The following is a 16,779-nucleotide window of genomic DNA, read 5'->3' as shown; positions in this document are numbered from 1 at the left end:
AATGAACCTCTCAGCAGGACATCTGCTCGTAGCTGACTCCACATTACTAAGTAAAACATAAACCACTCGAAGGACAGTTTTTAAACAAGAGTATGAATTTTAAAAATTAGCATTTGCAAAAAAAAAGAAAAAGCAGTGTTCAATAAGTACCACTACACAATAACTGAACTTTGAGGGTGTCAACTAAATGTGAGCTGCTAGCATGCTAACAGCGGTAAAGCCGTGCATTCTCCTCGCTGGTACTGAGAGGTAACAGCGCTAATGCTAGCTCACCTACCAGCAGATAAGTCTCTTCACTGGCTGATTCCAGATTAGAGCAACACACTAATCCCCCCCAGACCACACTGCAGGGTCACAATCTCCAGACAGCTCATCAGCAGCGGCCTGCTGTTGCTGAAAATCGCTCCACTTCATTCGAAAGGTCTCACACGGCAGCAGTTCATACATTACTACGGGCGCGCAACTTTGGGCATTTACGGTATTGGTTCATGGGCTCTCATGCAAAAAGAAAATTACGAACACAAACCTTAACTACAACTGTAAGATGGAAAATGTTCTTTTCTCTCTCTGGAGATATGAAAGTGCCAAAACTATCAAACAAATCACTGGTTAGTAATTACTAGATGACTTACAGGAAGTATTTTACTACTTTTAGCAGTCATTACTTTCTAGTAAAGTGTCTGCCTGATCACATGGTATTTGCATGCACTCTGCAGCAATGAGAGGATTTTGTGGTTGTATTATACGCACGTCAGCTTAATTTTGCAACAACCCAAGTTGTCAAATTGCAAAAAAGTGGGTAGCAATAATTGCTTTTCCCTCTTTAATTATTTCCTTAATTATTTCCTCTTTAACTGATGCTCTGAAAGAAAGCGTCAGTGTGATTGATCTGCAGTCTTCACAGTCTGGCTCTTCCCCTGAGGAGCCCACAGAGAGCTTCCCAGACTCCTCGGCCATCGTCTGGGCTCTCAGGTGTCAGATTTGCGGACCTCTGTCGCCATGCAGGCTATCAGACAATTGTGCTGGGGCTGCACATTTAGACACACATTCATGTATGCATACATACACATACACACAGTAGAAATACACAAATATGACCATACAGCAGTAAAAGCTGCATGCTTCTCTGCATTTTTGTTAATGCGTTTGTATGAGCGCATGCATGTTCCAGTGTGCATCACATCTCCTCTGTCGCCCTCCCGTCTGCTTTCTCAGACAGACGTCCTTGTAAGGGAGGTAAGATGGATGCGCAGTGAGTCAGATCTGCCCTGAGTCACATCTGCCTCCCACCCCAACAGCCTGCCTGCCTCGTTTAGATGACTGGCTGCATCATATCTCCCATCCACCCCCCCACCCCCCACCCGCATAATTACACTACAGTTCCCATTTGTCCGCCGTGCATAAACAGCCCTTCCTGAAACCCAGTGCTGTCTTCTATTAGATCCCAGAACCATCAGCAGGCCTGAAGATGATTCTGACTGTCAGTCGGGCCCAGACAGCCAGCCAGTCCGAGCCATGCCTGGACAACAATCACATTATCCCAACACAGGAACACAGACAGAGAGAGAAATACGGCAATCAATATTGTACACTGACGTCTGTCTGCCCACTTAAGTTCCTCCCAACAAGACGCTTCCCACCACAACTGAAAGAGGATATTCAGCTTGAACAAATGTCCATATCATATCATGGGGCCATGTGAGCAAGAAAAAATAGAAACTGATATATTCAGCCCATGTGCATCTGCATATTCCATTGCAACACATTGCAGTTTGTATGACGAATTATGGGGTAAGATTTCAGAGTGTTACTGTCAATGTTGTCACTGCAGTTCCTGTTATGAAAAAGCAACATGTTCGCCTTGTCGGCAAAACAAAGAAATCAGACAGTTTAAAGCTGGAGTGCGGGACTTTTGTCTCCCCCTTCTGGCAGTCAGACTAATTACAAAACACTGTCAACACGTGCTTACGTCATGGCTCTACCGCAGCCCACTCCGTCGCTACTGTTGTGCCTATAAAATGGTGAATAAATTGTTTTGAGTGTCACAATCCCCACGAAATGATTCATTTCACTATCAGAATTTGATAGTTTCGGCCCGATAATATTTGGGAAGTCTAGAAGAGCTGCACGTTGAAATTATTTTATCCCCATTCAAGTTAGCTGAGGGCTAACCAGATGTTAGCCACTTGACCAGCGGAAGTCTCTAGTACACGTTCTCTTTCTCGCTGTATTCATTCATCCGGCTAGTGTGAGAATGTCGAACCCGACACCGGATTAAAAACTCTGGTATACTATAAAATACAGAGATTTATCTGGCGGTCATAGGCTTAATCAGCATTGTGTGAACTCGTTTGGCAAGGGCTTGAATGTAACAGACGTTCATTTATATGTAAAAGTTCCGCACTGCAGGTTTAATCAAAATATTTGACTGTCACCGCTGCCACTTATGTAACTGCTGAACAAAGGTTTATCTGTGTTCTGACTGACTCTCTACAGTTTTGTCAGGTCTCTGTCAGGCAGTGAGTGGTCCAACACACATCAGCGACACCTCTTCAGCCATCCATCTCTTTCTCTCCCTCCCCCCCTCCCGCCTCTGCACATTTCACTTTGACAGATGTACAAGAACGGGCCGCTCCTGCACGAGCAGGAGGCGGGGATGGGAGGTATGGATCGTGGGAAATTGGATTTGATAGGTAAATGTCTGAGGACAGCATTACTGCTCACTCCTTCTCCTCTCTCTAGTTGCATGTGCGTGCGTGTACAGACTGCACGTATGAGTGTGAGTGTGGGTTTTGTGTGGAAAGACTGTTGAGTAGACGGTTTTTGTGAGGTTACCACAGCTCATCTCAATAGCACATTAATGTTTAATGGGGACTAAAAATATCCGACATCATGATGCTCTATGGGCTTTTTGCGTAATGTCTGTGGTCGCAGTCATTTGTAGAAATCAAAAATTTCCAAACCATAGATTCATATTAACTTAACAGACATGTTTTTATTTTTAAGTATTGAAAGAAAGAAAAACAATCATTTGTAAATTAAGCTGTCTGATGGTATAATAATGACATGCCCTGTGTCTTGCCAATAAAACATCCAAATATAACTTATAAAGTGCTGAAAACATGTGCAGCTACATTGTGCATTCATAGCTCAACCACAGTAATGAAATGGATCAGGACTACAAGCCATACAATGATTTGTTTTACTTGTAAACACAACAATGCGCCATCTAACGTCCACTGTCTGGCAAGTCAACAGCAGTAAATGAGATGATGTATGAGCATGTCATCTGCTGGTGTTTTAGGAAAGCGGTGGGTCTTACCTGCTGATTTGGGAGTGAATTTGTCCCTGTTGGCCGCACAGACAGCCAGCAACCTGTAGCCCAGGTCCAAGTCAAACCCCTGTTGAGCAGCGACGCGACTAACCACCTGGGGGAAAGAGCAATGGATGATGAGTATAATGCTAATAAGATCAGCATTATGTGATGTGTTGTTCTTTGATAGTTACATCATTTTAATTGCATCATTAAAAGCAGCAGCTTAAAGCAGATGTAGCAAATTCTGTATTCTATCTATCTATCTATCTATCAATCCATCCATCCATATAAACTGCTGTAAAGGCATCGTAATCCTTTCACTTACTTAATAGTGTTAATATTCTGAGCTAGTCTGTCATTGAAACTTCACTTATCTTCAGACAGACACTTAATATCAACACTCTCACTCACACAGACACAGTGAGATTAATGTGGAGTCTGGAGTCTGGATTGCTCCAGTGATCCACGGTCAGGACAAGTCTGATGACTGCATCGACCTCCAAGAGAGGTGAGGAAGCCAAACCACAGTCGCTTTGCAGAACGAGCAGAGTCTTTGAAAGGTTATCCTCAAACAAGACTGCTCTGGCCCCAAAGTGAACAGAGTTTGTCTCCCAACTAAAGGTTGCTGGGTCAATTACCCAAACAGGCCCTGGAAAATGTGGAAATAATAGGTACTGGGATGTCTCTCCCTGGTGTTGATGTGAGCTTGTGTTCAGCCAAACTGTGTGAGTGTATCGGAGGGCAGTGTAGAAAAAGACTAGAATGTAAAGCCTCCCCTAGGTGAAAAAAGGTTCAAAATCCTGTTTTTCCCTCCAATTTTGAGAAGGACCAGTCTCCAGCTGTAAGACTTTAATAATCCTTTTGTGTTAATGACTTCAAAAAGGAGGTTGTGCCTTTATGGGACATGAAGCAGAAGCCTCCCGGACTCTAATATAAAGTTAAAGGGGATGCTGAGTAACGTTAAACAGGACTCAGGAGACAAGGCTAAATCATTATTAAAAGGGAAACCTCTCTGCTTTTATCTGCTAACAGATGACAACTCCTCTGTTCCCTCTGACCTCGAAACACACATTACCATTAACAAGGTCAGCTGGGGGTGCTTCTTAGAGAGCCGACGTAACAGCTAGCAGTGATCATAAAGTGCCTTTGTCGCTGGCTGTATGGCTGCTTGAGCACTGAAAGAAAAACTACGCAGGTTATGTTTAAAAAAAATTTATTTGACTGTTTTAATCAAGATAGTTTGAGTTAATCATGTTACATTAATTTGAAGCTGTATAGGAGACATGAGGACATCGTCGCAGGGGATGAGGTAACTTCACAATCTATTTGATCCCGACCATCTGATGTGAACGATGACGACTCTCGCGGTTGGTCGAATCATGTTGTTGTCAATCGTTTAATTTCCTGCGTGACCGTTTCTGCCCTACAGTTTGTACAAGGCAGGCGGCCAGCTACAGAGGCTAGCATAGATTCAACACGGATTTAACAGTGTTTCACCTCATAAGCCTTTTTCAGCTTAATCTCCCTCTGAGGATGTACATCCAACCCCATATTCCTGTCAACATGAAAATAGCACGAGTGCTGCAAGAGGGGATGGAAGGTTACTGGGCCATTCAAAAAAAAAAAAAAAAACCCAAAAAAACCCAGCTATGTCGTTTATTTCTACTTGTTGTATATGAGAAACAGCTCCTTGTGAACTACGTGGGTGACAATAGAAGACTGTGAGACTAGTGGCAGGAATAACACAGTCGTCTACGTGCTTTGACATTACCCACGCTCTCGCTATATGCGTGAAGAGAAAAAGCAGACAGACAGAGCTATCAGAACAGCACTGACAGCTCAGTTATGTCATCTTTTATTGGCTCTGGAGCTGATGTTCCACCGGGGAATGGAGGATGACCTCCACATGTACGACACGCCAGAGGGAACAAGCGTCTCCGCATGAGGCGGTTTCATTCAGCTATGACAACTCTCATGGGCTGTGATTAAAAAAAAAGAGATGCACAGTCATCTTTCTATGTCAGTTCAGCGCATAGATACTTCACATAACCAGAGAGGAACGTCATGAAGGAGGAATCCTTGAAAGAATGCATGGACTTGTTGAGCGCTGTAATTCTCCTGATAAGAAGCAGTTTGCTCTCCGAGTCTGATGAAACAATTTAGCTGATGGAAACAGCCCCATGCTGAGCGGGATCTCAGTGGTGGGCTCCATTGTATGGCTCTTTATCAGCCGTTAAGAGGCTTTTATTGTGATTTACACGTTAATGAGCATTTATCTGTTTGCTCACGCTACCACTTCTGCTGGGAACAATGTTAACTTCAGCGTTTCAAAGACTGATTGTAGCGATAAAAACTTTCAATTCTCTGCTCTAAAACCTCTTCCACACAAGCGACTTGTGCATGTATGTATAAGTATTGTGTGTGTGTGTTTTCTCACACACCTTATGCAGATCAGCAGGCCGGCTCTCTGGCCTCGTGCCCAGATCGATGAGTGGTAGCTGGTGAACTAAGAGGGGATAGCCAATACCCACAGTACTATTCAAGCTTCTTTTTCAGTGTGTGTGTGTTTGGCAAGCACAAAGTGGAGAGGAGCAGTGGGTGACAAAGACTTTGGCATGGCATGAGTATCCGCACTTTGTTCTCTTGTTTGTCTAGATTCACTTGCAGTATCACAAAAGTAGGTTAAAAGCCTCAGAAGTGGACACATCATCCCATTTTCTTTCCAAAATCTAATTACTGTTTTGCTCACACCTCCTAAAAAGTACCTGAAAAACCCAGTGAAAACCATAATTAGTGTTTGCGTACCGTCAGACATCCCATGAGGCTTTGCTCAAAAGGTCGCTGGAAGGCCCGGGGATCTCCACACCAGTCTAGCAGCTCTGTAGCTGCTGAGTGGAAGTTGGCCGGGTTCTGTAAGTGCTGTGCAAACACAGAGAAAGCAGACTGCCATTAGAAACAATGGGAAATAATGGGCGTTATTTTTTTTCACATTAAGTACAAATTGGAAAAACACTGAAACCAAATAGTTCTCTAGCCTTGCGCTCTCCCTCCAAACTCGCTTGATTTAATGTCTTGTGTTTCTGCGCAACCCTGTGAGGACCTTGACTCCTTCCAATGCACGCCCACTCAGGGCTCTGTTGCATTGTGGGAAGAAGATCACACCCATATCAACAATGATGCCAGTGTTTCTTGTTAATCTCTCTTGGCAACACCCAGCCCTCACCCTCATGACCCACACAGCAACCAAATCTTTCCCTCCAATCCTCCTCCGCTCTCTTCCCCTCATTCATTGCCTGTTTTCAGAGTGTAACAGAGCCTCAGCACCAGAAGTCCACTGGCTGGCTTGGCTGTGCACAAAGAAAACAACCTTGGTCCTGGCAGCTATGTGTGCAGACTCAATACGCGCCGTTGGTGTGTTGTCTAATCTCTTTCAGTCTCTGTCTGTCTCTCTTGCTTGTTCACTGAGGCCTGAAACAGTTGAGTCTTTTCTTCCCAGTGTCTGAAGGCTACTCAGGCTGGCAGGACACAATAAGCGGTTTTAAAATTGGGCTCCCTTTCTTCACGGCTCAGGAGGTTAATAGCTCTGAAATGGCGCAGAGCTGCAGTGTGTTCAGTCGGCGAGATTGAGCCCACTTGAAAGCATTTATTATTCTCATCTGGAGCTGAAGCGCCTTGTTTTGTGTGTTCTTCCAGAGAAGGTAGAACTATTGTCTTTAGGGGGCAGCAGAGGTGAGCGTTTCTGAAAGGCCAGCTTTTCTGGCGGCGAGTGACAAAAGGGCTCTTCGGTGGAAAGCGCAGCCTAACCTATCGAGCCCGGTACCCGCCCACAGAGAAAATCTGTGCGAGCTTCCAATGATATCATGAGCTTCAAGAGAGGCCTTGAGTGACTCATCTTTTGTGATGTGAAGATTAGCCATTATAGAGTTAGCTGTGGACTCTCACAGGGGTTTGACTGATGGTGAAGAGAAGCAGGGAGAGTGAGAGAAAGATGATCTTGTTGAGTGAGAGGGAGGAGAAGAGCCTGTTCTAGATGAATGATATAATCTAGCATTATTGCTGCTTGATGGGAGGCGTATCAGCCTCCAGCGCGAGAGGAATCAGAACTAGCACAGCAGGGGCTGTCTGTCTAGATCTGAACTCACAGCTCCTCCTGCTGCAGTGTTTGCCACCGACTCTGCCTGACAACCTTGACTCTGGTGTGAGGGGGAGGACAGCGGAGTGAAACAGCTCCACTGACTTTCGGGGAGGAGAATGGGCCCTGAGCTGTTCTTGTTGTTGTTGCTGTTCAGGGTTGGATGAGGACAAGAGCAGGGAGGTGGAGGGGCAGGCGGGGGGGGGGGGGGTTGAGCAGCAGCAGCAGAGATGGGGTTTCAGACAAAGAGCCAGACGTTTGACAGACTGTCCTCTGTGAGATGATGGACTGACTTACCCCCTTTTCAGGCCAGCCAAAGGATCAGGCTGTTCAGTGCCTACCTGGCTGCGTGAAAAACAGCATAACACCTGGCTCTCTGCCAGCGGCTTTCCCCAAACCAAAACAACACCCTGCTGGCAGAGCCGCCACAAGCTCAGAGCTCACAGACTAACTCTGCGCCTTTGAAGTGTGGTTTACTATGAGCTGCGAGTATATAAACCAAACTACAATTAGTGCGTTTATTAAGCTTGACGCGTTAATTCGGGCTATTTAGGGCTGTGTCAGTGACGCCTATGAAAATAACTGAGGAGGCTTTGTTGAAGCGAGTGGTGTCAATTCCACCGAATTTGCTCATTTGTAAAAAAAGCTAACATTTTCCAAGATTTTGATGTCAAGCTGCATGCAATCACAGAGAAAGAATTGTGGCAATCAGAGTCGGTTTGGATAAAAGGTTATTATAGTGGGGTGCTCAGGAGACAAAGTAGGGGTGGGGGTGGAAAGAAAAAAGGGAAATGTCACCTTATAATCGTGCAAAGCCTTATCATTCACTGATTCAATGTAAAGCTTGGTGTCATATGGATGTTGGGAGATATAAAGGATCACACCCACATAGCATAAACAAATAAGCCCACAGCCTGCCAGCCAACCAGCCAGCTCTTGTAGACTATTAATCACAGGCAGAGGCGGTAGCCCTGGGTTATGTCTGTCTGTCTGTGTCGTTCTGGCTGTATCTGTCTGTGAGGAGTCTCCTGAAAGCTGGCAGTCAAGGAAGCATTTAAGCAAAACCACAACAAGGGCCCGCATACGTCAAGAGTCAGGAACGTGATGTAAGGGAACACAGGACCGCGGGGGGCGGGGGGGGGGGGGGAGAAAAGAGAAGTCGAGTCTGTTATGTTGATAGTCTCTTTGAAGTCTTTTCTTGTGTTCACTGCCAGATTTGCCTCTCTCTCTCTCTCTCTCTCTCTCTCTCTCTATGACCCTGTGCAACATGATCTGTGTGACTGGAGCTAATGGCCAGAAAAACTGATGTCCATATAAGGTGCTGAGAGGAGAGAGGAGAGAGGAGAAAGGAGAGGAGAGGAGAGGAGAGGAGAGATTCTTGTGTCTGCATAGTACTGAAAGAAGTTAAAGGACACCTGTTTGATGCACTGCAGCCTGTCATTGGTCTGCTGGATGTGCCGGTCCATTGATGGTAACGTGTTCATCTTGATGTCTCTACCGGGACGCCATTAAAGTTCTGTACTCTGAAAAACACAAGAGGAGAGGTACATCTGTTAGAACACATTTCTGTCAGGTCGCCCATGTAAAGAGTTTGTAGCCTGTGAAGTTCAAACAGCGTTTTAGCAGCTTGACAAATTACGTTACATCTCAAAGAGGGAAGCCAGCTTGTTTATGCACTGACTCATGGAAGGGCTCGATCTGCCTCAAGCATGTTTTTTTTTTTTTTTTTTTTTTTTTTTTTTGCAAATGCATGAAACTGAGATGTTCCACAGCAGCACGGGACCATGATGAAACGGAAAGAAAACTTTATTGCTTCGTGTTACCAGTGGGAGAAAAATCCGCAAGAGAAAGGACATCAACCGTTATCTCGGTTTAAAAGATGCACACCTCGCAGTCAAGGTTATCAGTGTGGCGTAGACGACTAATTCATGTCCGCATCTAACAGCAGATAAGGCTCGGCTTTACGGCATCTCTTTCTCTCTGTGTATCTCTTCTTCTGATCCAACGACGGGAAGCAGCAGCAACAAGACCAATTTCAGCACCCCATCCCCCCCCAACCCCCCCAACCCCACGCTTGCTAGCTCTGACCATCTCAGGAAAATGGGCTGAAGCTGGATTAATAGGTATCGTGCTGGTTTGCCAGTGAGGCCTCTGTCCCTCACCATCCCTCCGTGTTTATCTCCATCAGTGTTGGTCGGCCTCGCATTCCTCCACACAAAAGGCGAGCTGAGAAACCACAGGTGGGGCGGGGGAGAAGCCTGGGCTCTAGAAAGCTGCTCAGTGCTGATAAAGGGTCCCCCAAGATCCCCTGCTGTGAGAAACAGAGCGAGAGAAAGAATACGATGGAAGCATAGTGCTCAGCCAGGGAGTTTTCATGTGTAATGCTCAGTCTGGGTGCGCTTATCTTCGAAAGAGTACTGCAAGTATGCACGCTCTTTCTCTCTTTTCACACACACTGAAGAGCATGTAAACACAAAAGCTTGAATTCTCCACTTTGATTAAGCGTAAAGGTAAAACTTCAAAGGAACATTTCGTGAGTAAGAGTGTATTACTAATCCTCTGAGCTTGAGCATTACCAGAGTAGAATTACCTGGAGTGCACTTCCAAGTCTTAAACGTCACCGGATGCATTGCTCATTTGAGTTAAGGGGAATTCTGGAGGGAAAAACGGGCAGAATGTGGTCAAATGACGGGCAGCCAAATGTTTCTTTTCGGGTTATATGGACATGACTCTGCGATAGTTGCTCATGTCTGTGAAAAGTCCCTGCAAAACAGCTAACTTTACATCCTGCAGGGCGCAAAGCCACTCTGACCACAGATGATGTGACCAAAGCTTGTGGCCTAATTCTGCTTGTGCTGTGGTGTCACCTTGCGCCCAGTAGATGTCTCCCTCTCCTGCTGCTAACCAGCATGTCTCTTTCACACACTACACCCAGAGCAAGTGGTCCAGAGAGGGCTCCTTTAAGCCCTGACAAGTGCTACAAATCCCCTTCAGCAGTCAGGCAGCTCCACGGACCACTAACAGGGCACGCTCCAACCCAGCGCTGGCTGTCTGACCTTGTGGCTATTGATTAACTGTTTCTCCTCCAGCTCCCCTTCCTGCTGTCCCAACACACCCGCAGCCAAGATCGGAGAGGAAGGAGGGGGGTGGGGTGGAGATAGCTGCCTCTTTTACCCTACAATCTTCCTTTTTTTTCCTCCCCCCCTTCTTCCCTCTGTTGTGCTTTCACAGGGTCCAGCACACACACACACACCCCTCCTCCTCCTCCTCCTCCTCCCATGAACGGGCAGTGCTTTTGTTAGACGTTGAAAAGATGGGCCCTCAGGTTCTGAAAGGAAAATGAGTGAGGAGGAAATGTGACTGCAGCCAGCCAGGCCGTGTTCAGTCGGTGACGTTTGTAACTGAGATAAGAAGTCAATCCACCTGACTGACTGAATGACTGTCCAGGCTGACTCCAGCACCACTACACCACAACCCCCCCCCTTCCTCCTCCTCCTCCTCCTCCTCCACCACCTCACCCGTTCAGGGGAAAAATGTGTTGCATAACAGACGACGCTTCAGTGGAAACACGGCAGAACCCCTCTTCCTGCCCCACATCCTCACCTCTCCCTGTTTACTCTCAAAACAAAACAGTAATCTGTCATCTCATCATAGGAAGTTGAATGTTTTACCAGCAAAATGTTGACACCTCTGCCTGCACCTCTCCAGAGATTAACTGATTACAGCTGGGCTGAAAAAGAAAAAAAACAAAAAAACTTCAAGGTATTGTAACAGTGTGTGATTTTTCCTCTCTTTTTCCAGAATACTATTTTCTGTTTTGGACTTTTTGTGCTGTTGTCGTTAGAGCATGCTCACACTGAGGACGGGCCCGCTTAATCTTTATTGTCTTCCAAACATCTTAATCAGCTCCACTCAGCACTGCTTACCAGAGGTGCAAAGCAAAGGATTACACATCCAATTACAGTATGTTGTGCATATCACAACCCCCCCCCCCCCCCCCCTTTAAACAGTGGTGGGAGGAGGATGCTGCTATGAATGACAGCAGAGTAACAAATCAAAAATAATACTAACATCCGAGGAAGCTTCTTTCTCTCCCTCTCTCACTCTCCCTTTTTTCGTTTCCCTCCTTCTCTCTTTACGGAGCAGAGCAAGCTGGGGGAAGTGGGGCAAGAAATAAGCGCTCAGAAACAAAAGCACAGTAATATGAAAAGCACTGGAGTATGGCGGGAAGGGGGCAAGAAGGGCCAGGCTCAGTGAGGGAAAGAGACTGAGAGAAAGAAAGAGAGAGAGAGAGCATCGAAATTATCTCTTCATTATCAGTAGCAGCAGCACACGCCCACTTATTCACACACACACACACACACACACACACGTACGTAGTGTATGATCACTCATAGCATGAATGATTTCTCATTTCAGACATATGACTAGCACTTTTGTCAAGTGCAGCTCGCTTTGTGAGTGTGATCAGTGGGTTGGACACAGGAGCTCATGATACACTACGATACTGAGCACTGCATAGCAGAACATTAGGAGCAAGGCTGGGCTGCTGTATATAGTTTAAATTGATATCAGCATCGTGACATTAATAAGGATATTTTCTGTTATCAATACTAATATTGATAATGCAAACATATGCAAAAATCATCTCAATCACACCTAAAACATCAAAGTGATGCTAAAAGCTAAAAAGTTGCTGTGGATGACGGATGGATCACACAAGATGAAACTCTTCATATGTGTAAAACAAAAAAAATGTCAATAACTTACTTTATTTTTTAATTACAGCTTGTTCTGAGTCATATCATCAAGCGTATCTAATCACATCAACGTGACATGATCCTGCCGAAAGTTGATTAATGATGATATTGCTTTTTCAGTCCTGCAGGCTCCTGAAACACTCGTAGTTAGGTTGAAACATGGAGCAGTTTTTTTTTCAGGATTTTTCAAAGTTTTGATGGAAACTGTTGTGAAAGTCAAAACTTCAGCTTTCATTAAAGCGGCCAAATATTTTTGCTGGAGGGCTGGATTTGGCCCATGGGCTGCTATTTGCCAACCGCTGCCCTAGGATCACCTGGGTTACATAGATATTTTCTTAAAATTATCTACTACATTTTTGAAAATCTGCTGTAGTTGGACTTGGTTTTTACAGGCCCTGAAGGGAAGAAACATTTTCTGTTTATCAATGATTTTCAATGGTTAAGGTAAATAATGAAGGTTTTCATGTAGTACTATGGAAAATAATACATTTCTAAGTGTTTTAATGCTCAATCTGTGGTCTATCCAGTATGTAAAGTGTAGAGGGCAGTGCTGAACAGGGTGAAGTCTGGCCAGAGATCATCTTCATTATTCAACAACAGTCTGAAAAAAGGAGAACATAACTATCACTCCTGCTCTCTGGACACAGTGGGGGATCTTCTCTCCTCCTCCTCTTCATCTTCAGTTATATGGCCAGAGCTTTCTTTTTTTTTTTTTTTCTCTCCTCTCACAGATACTACGTGCGTTTTGCTCCCCTTTTCTATAGCCCTCAGACATCATTAGAGCCACCCAGCATGCGACTCCTTTCCACCACCTTCCATTTTCCGTTCTATCATTTTCTTCTTCGCTTCGCCCCGTCCCTCATATCTCAACCCTCCTGCCACTCTTCCTCCCTCCCTCCCTCCTTCCCTCCCTCTCTCCCTCCCTCCCTCCTTCCTGGGGCCCCGTGCGGGAGCTGCCATAACAGGAGGTGGAATGGATTCATTTGCTCTAATGTGGTTTGGGCTGCAGCGTGGCACGGCACAGAGTGACACTTTCTCCCAGTATGCAGAGCTTCTCTCTCTCTCTCTCTCTCTCTCTTTCTCTCTCTCTCTCTCTCTCTCTCTCTCTGTCTCTCTCTGTGTCTGCAGTTCATGTGTTTTCAAACAGGCCAATCAACACCACTCAGCTGTGCTGGCCTCTCTCTCTCTCTCTCTCTCTCTCTCTCCCTCTACCCTCCTACAATCTCTGCTCTCAGTGTGTCTGTAAAAAGCCACCAGCCCTCTCTCATACACACTATTATCTCTAGTGGAAAACTCCCATAGCCAGACAGTCCCTCTTTGCTCTCATTGCCTTTATTTTCTCCGGTCCACTCCACTCTGCTCAGCCTCAGCGAACCATTTCTCTGTTTTTTTTTTTGTTTTGTTTTTTTACAAACCTACTTCCATCATCATATCTCTGTCTTTCTCTGTCTCACACCGCCTTCATTTGTTTTGTTCTTTGCATTATTTTGTAGACTCTGCTGCTAATCCTCTCCTCCACTAATCTCTCCCCCTCTCCTTTTCCCTCTCAGCAAAGCCAACCAACCATTAGTCATATCGCTCCCTCCGGCCTTTATAAAACTCAACCCCTCTACACAGAATCATAGCCACCGGCCTCTATAAAAAAAAAAATTAAAAAAAAAGTGAAATGACTTCTCCCAGGGGTGGAGAAAAAAAACTCTAAATGTTGCTGTTTGTTTATCTTCTGTTTTAATGTGACAACCACAGGAGCACCGGGCAGCTATGTGACACCCAACACTGCAATGCAAACAGCTGTGATGCGGGGATATGTGAGCTGCTCTGTTGCTGTCTATAAATATGGAGCTTCAGTTGTGGAATATTGCAGGTATGCGCTACCAGATACCCCCGGGAGCAGCCGATTATTTCACCACTCAATGTGTGAGATCAAAAAAGGAGCGTGATGGTGAGCGCAGAGGTGCCCTCCCTTTTAGGCAATACTGCACATTTGGCTTTCAGTCAGGGATGGACAGGATTATATTATGATATTTTGAACTGAATACGTCAACATAAGTAGCATAAATAATATTTTGGGGGTGATAATTGATTTTACAAGATACTTACACACCTACACACAGAATTTTAGGGGCTGAATCAAATGATAATTAGGGTACGTAATAGTGAAAAATGCTCGTCACGGCTTTCCAGATGCATTAAATTTACATTGATAATAATCCTCATATTTGAAAAGATGGAAATTAAGTTCAAGTGTTTCTAATTTTTCTTTGATTAATGACTAATCAACACTGCTATCAATTAGTTTTTTGGACCAACCAGGAGAAAAAAAACAGATATTTTTCTCAGGAGTTGGTGGAGACCAACACGGAGCTAAAAGGAGAAGGAATATTGCACTTACAACCACCTGCTGGTCAGAGACATGACTACAAATGAATGCTAACGTCGTTGTGTACCTGCTGGATGTGTAAATACTACAGGTAACTGTGTATGAGTAGGTAACTGTTTGTTAATGAGTTCAGTTTACAGTAAAAGGTGATAATATGTCAGAGTTGTGTTTACAGCTTGTAGACAAAAGTCAGTTATTGGAGGTTTAAGCTCTCCCATGTTATTACCATAATGAAAGCCAGATGATGCCTAATTACTCACTCTACCATGGTGCAATATTTTATCAAAATACTTTCTAGTTTCAGTAGACAGGGGGATTTTTTATTTTATGTTTGTGTTTGTGGTCCCGTGTTGATGCATGCGCCTGTGTTTTTGTTTTGATTGTCTCGAGTGCATTAATAGCAAAAGGCCATCTATCAAACCATGAGATACGAAATCAGGTCATCCATGAGCAGAACGGAGCTTGAGCATCACATGATGAATGAATGAACTCCTTATTCCATACAATGTTCCAGTTGCTGAGGACTATAAATACCAGCTGGGGAAGATTGTATGTCCTGGCTGCCACATACGATTTTCCACTGTCACGAAAGGCAAGATTCTATCACTTGTGATGCACAAGGGGTGAAACAGGCTGTGTGTGTGTGTGTGTGTGTGTGTGGAGAACACAAGGCCAATGTCTAGTCTTTATCACAGCAACAGGCCATCAGAGGACTGCCTGAAATACTGAGCACTTTCAGTGAGAGTGCATAAATCTTATAACCTTTATTAAGTGGAATAACAGCAGTCTAGTGCATTTTGAGAAGAGTTTGTGAGAGGAGAGGAGAGGAGAGGAGAGGAGAGGCAGATTGTGATTGACAGTGTAGTCTGACAGGCTTGTGTAAAGCTAACCTTATGGGCCTGACTCCAGCAGAGCTGTTAGCTCACACACCGCCCCCTGTGACTGCTGAACGGGTAAACTGACAAATTCCATGTCCTTCGGTTTCAGCGCCAGCAAACTGCTGACCCAAATGCAATTAAACAACATCCACCCGGGGTGAGTGTAACACATCAATGTACGCTAGCATATGAATGTGCATGTGATAGTCTATGTGAGGAGAGTGATGAAGTGTGTGTGTGCAGGAAAAGAGTAGCAGAGAGACAGGGGGCAGAGAGTGAGACTTACAAAGAGTGAGTGTGATTCAATCTGCTCAGTAAGCCATGAAATGGTATTGGTGTCATTAGGGAGAGCAAAAATATATCTGTGCCAGTCTGCCCTCCACTCCCCTTGTCTTTGACACTCCAAAAGCAAAATCCTTACAAAAGAAAAGAAGAAAAAAAAAAAAGCAACCAGCCGAGCCTCTCTACACTTGGCGGAACAAAACGTCCTACAGTGCCGCAGCTCCTGTCGAGCAACCTTTATTTCTCCCTCTGATCCTTTATGGGACAAATCCAATTGACCATAAAAGTATTTCCAATTAGGAATCATTCTGAAATCAGTTTGAAATAACACACACGGTGCGGGCAAGTACATTACAAAACATGCCTTTTATTGCGAGACTCTCAGGAAAAAAGGTTATTACACAGCTGCGCGGGGACAGCTTTATAAGCATCAAAAATACATGACAAAAACAAACAAATTGACTGTCAATTAAGCAACTCCAGATGGTTTAATCAGATGACAGATTAATTTGTTCTCTTCTTTAGAGATTCCTTTTATAGCTGCCTGCATTGCACTTCATTCAGTAATGATGTGATTTATGATTATTTATCCCCACAACGGATTTTCTTTGACAAGTTAAAGTGGTGACGACATCTGCAGACAATATTCAAAATCAGGATGTTCAACCTCTAGAAAGAAGAGCCAAAAATACTCTTAGAAATGTTGCATTTTAGGATTAAGAGCTGGTTTGATCAAGCGCTCCCTGTGTATCGCATTACGGCGACAAAGTGGAGTTTTAATAGTATCAAGTGGAGGAATATAACTAAGATATTTAAAATTTAATCTTAAACAATTACAGAAACCTTATTGATTTTTTCCACCATCTTGCCTGCAGAATAAGGGACTTGTTCAAGGACACTGGAAGAAAAGTGATGTTTGCTAATACATGCACCAGGTCCTCTGATAGAACAACAGTCTGTGTGACCGGCGATGCAGACAAAATACAAACAAATCACGTTTTCGAGCTTTGCGCGCAAGTTTAATCTTTTGA

General features: G+C 44.6%; 1 protein-coding gene across 7 annotated transcripts in view; it reads right to left on the bottom strand.

Annotated features, from left to right (window-relative positions):
- Positions 1-16,779, bottom strand: part of zmiz1a (zinc finger, MIZ-type containing 1a) — a 104,162-nt gene that overhangs the window by 25,289 nt on the left and 62,094 nt on the right. For 5 of the 7 annotated variants that reach the window (XM_044372553.1, XM_044372559.1, XM_044372558.1 and 2 more), the window contains 3 exons: positions 8,864-8,971; positions 6,122-6,235; positions 3,323-3,428 (listed from right to left, as the gene is read on the bottom strand). In XM_044372553.1, coding sequence (XP_044228488.1) covers positions 3,323-3,428; positions 6,122-6,235; positions 8,864-8,932 — 289 coding nt within the window. In that variant the 5' untranslated portion in view covers positions 8,933-8,971. Of the gene's footprint in view, positions 1-277; positions 610-3,322; positions 3,429-6,121; positions 6,236-8,863; positions 8,972-11,119; positions 11,179-16,779 lie in introns of those variants that run through there. The other 2 variants (XM_044372554.1, XM_044372561.1) reach the window with 2 other exon arrangements.

The sequence above is a fragment of the Thunnus albacares genome, chromosome 14 (genome assembly GCF_914725855.1).
Source record: "Thunnus albacares chromosome 14, fThuAlb1.1, whole genome shotgun sequence".
Taxonomy (NCBI): domain Eukaryota; kingdom Metazoa; phylum Chordata; class Actinopteri; order Scombriformes; family Scombridae; genus Thunnus; species Thunnus albacares.
This window is presented reverse-complemented; position numbering and strand designations above follow the sequence as displayed.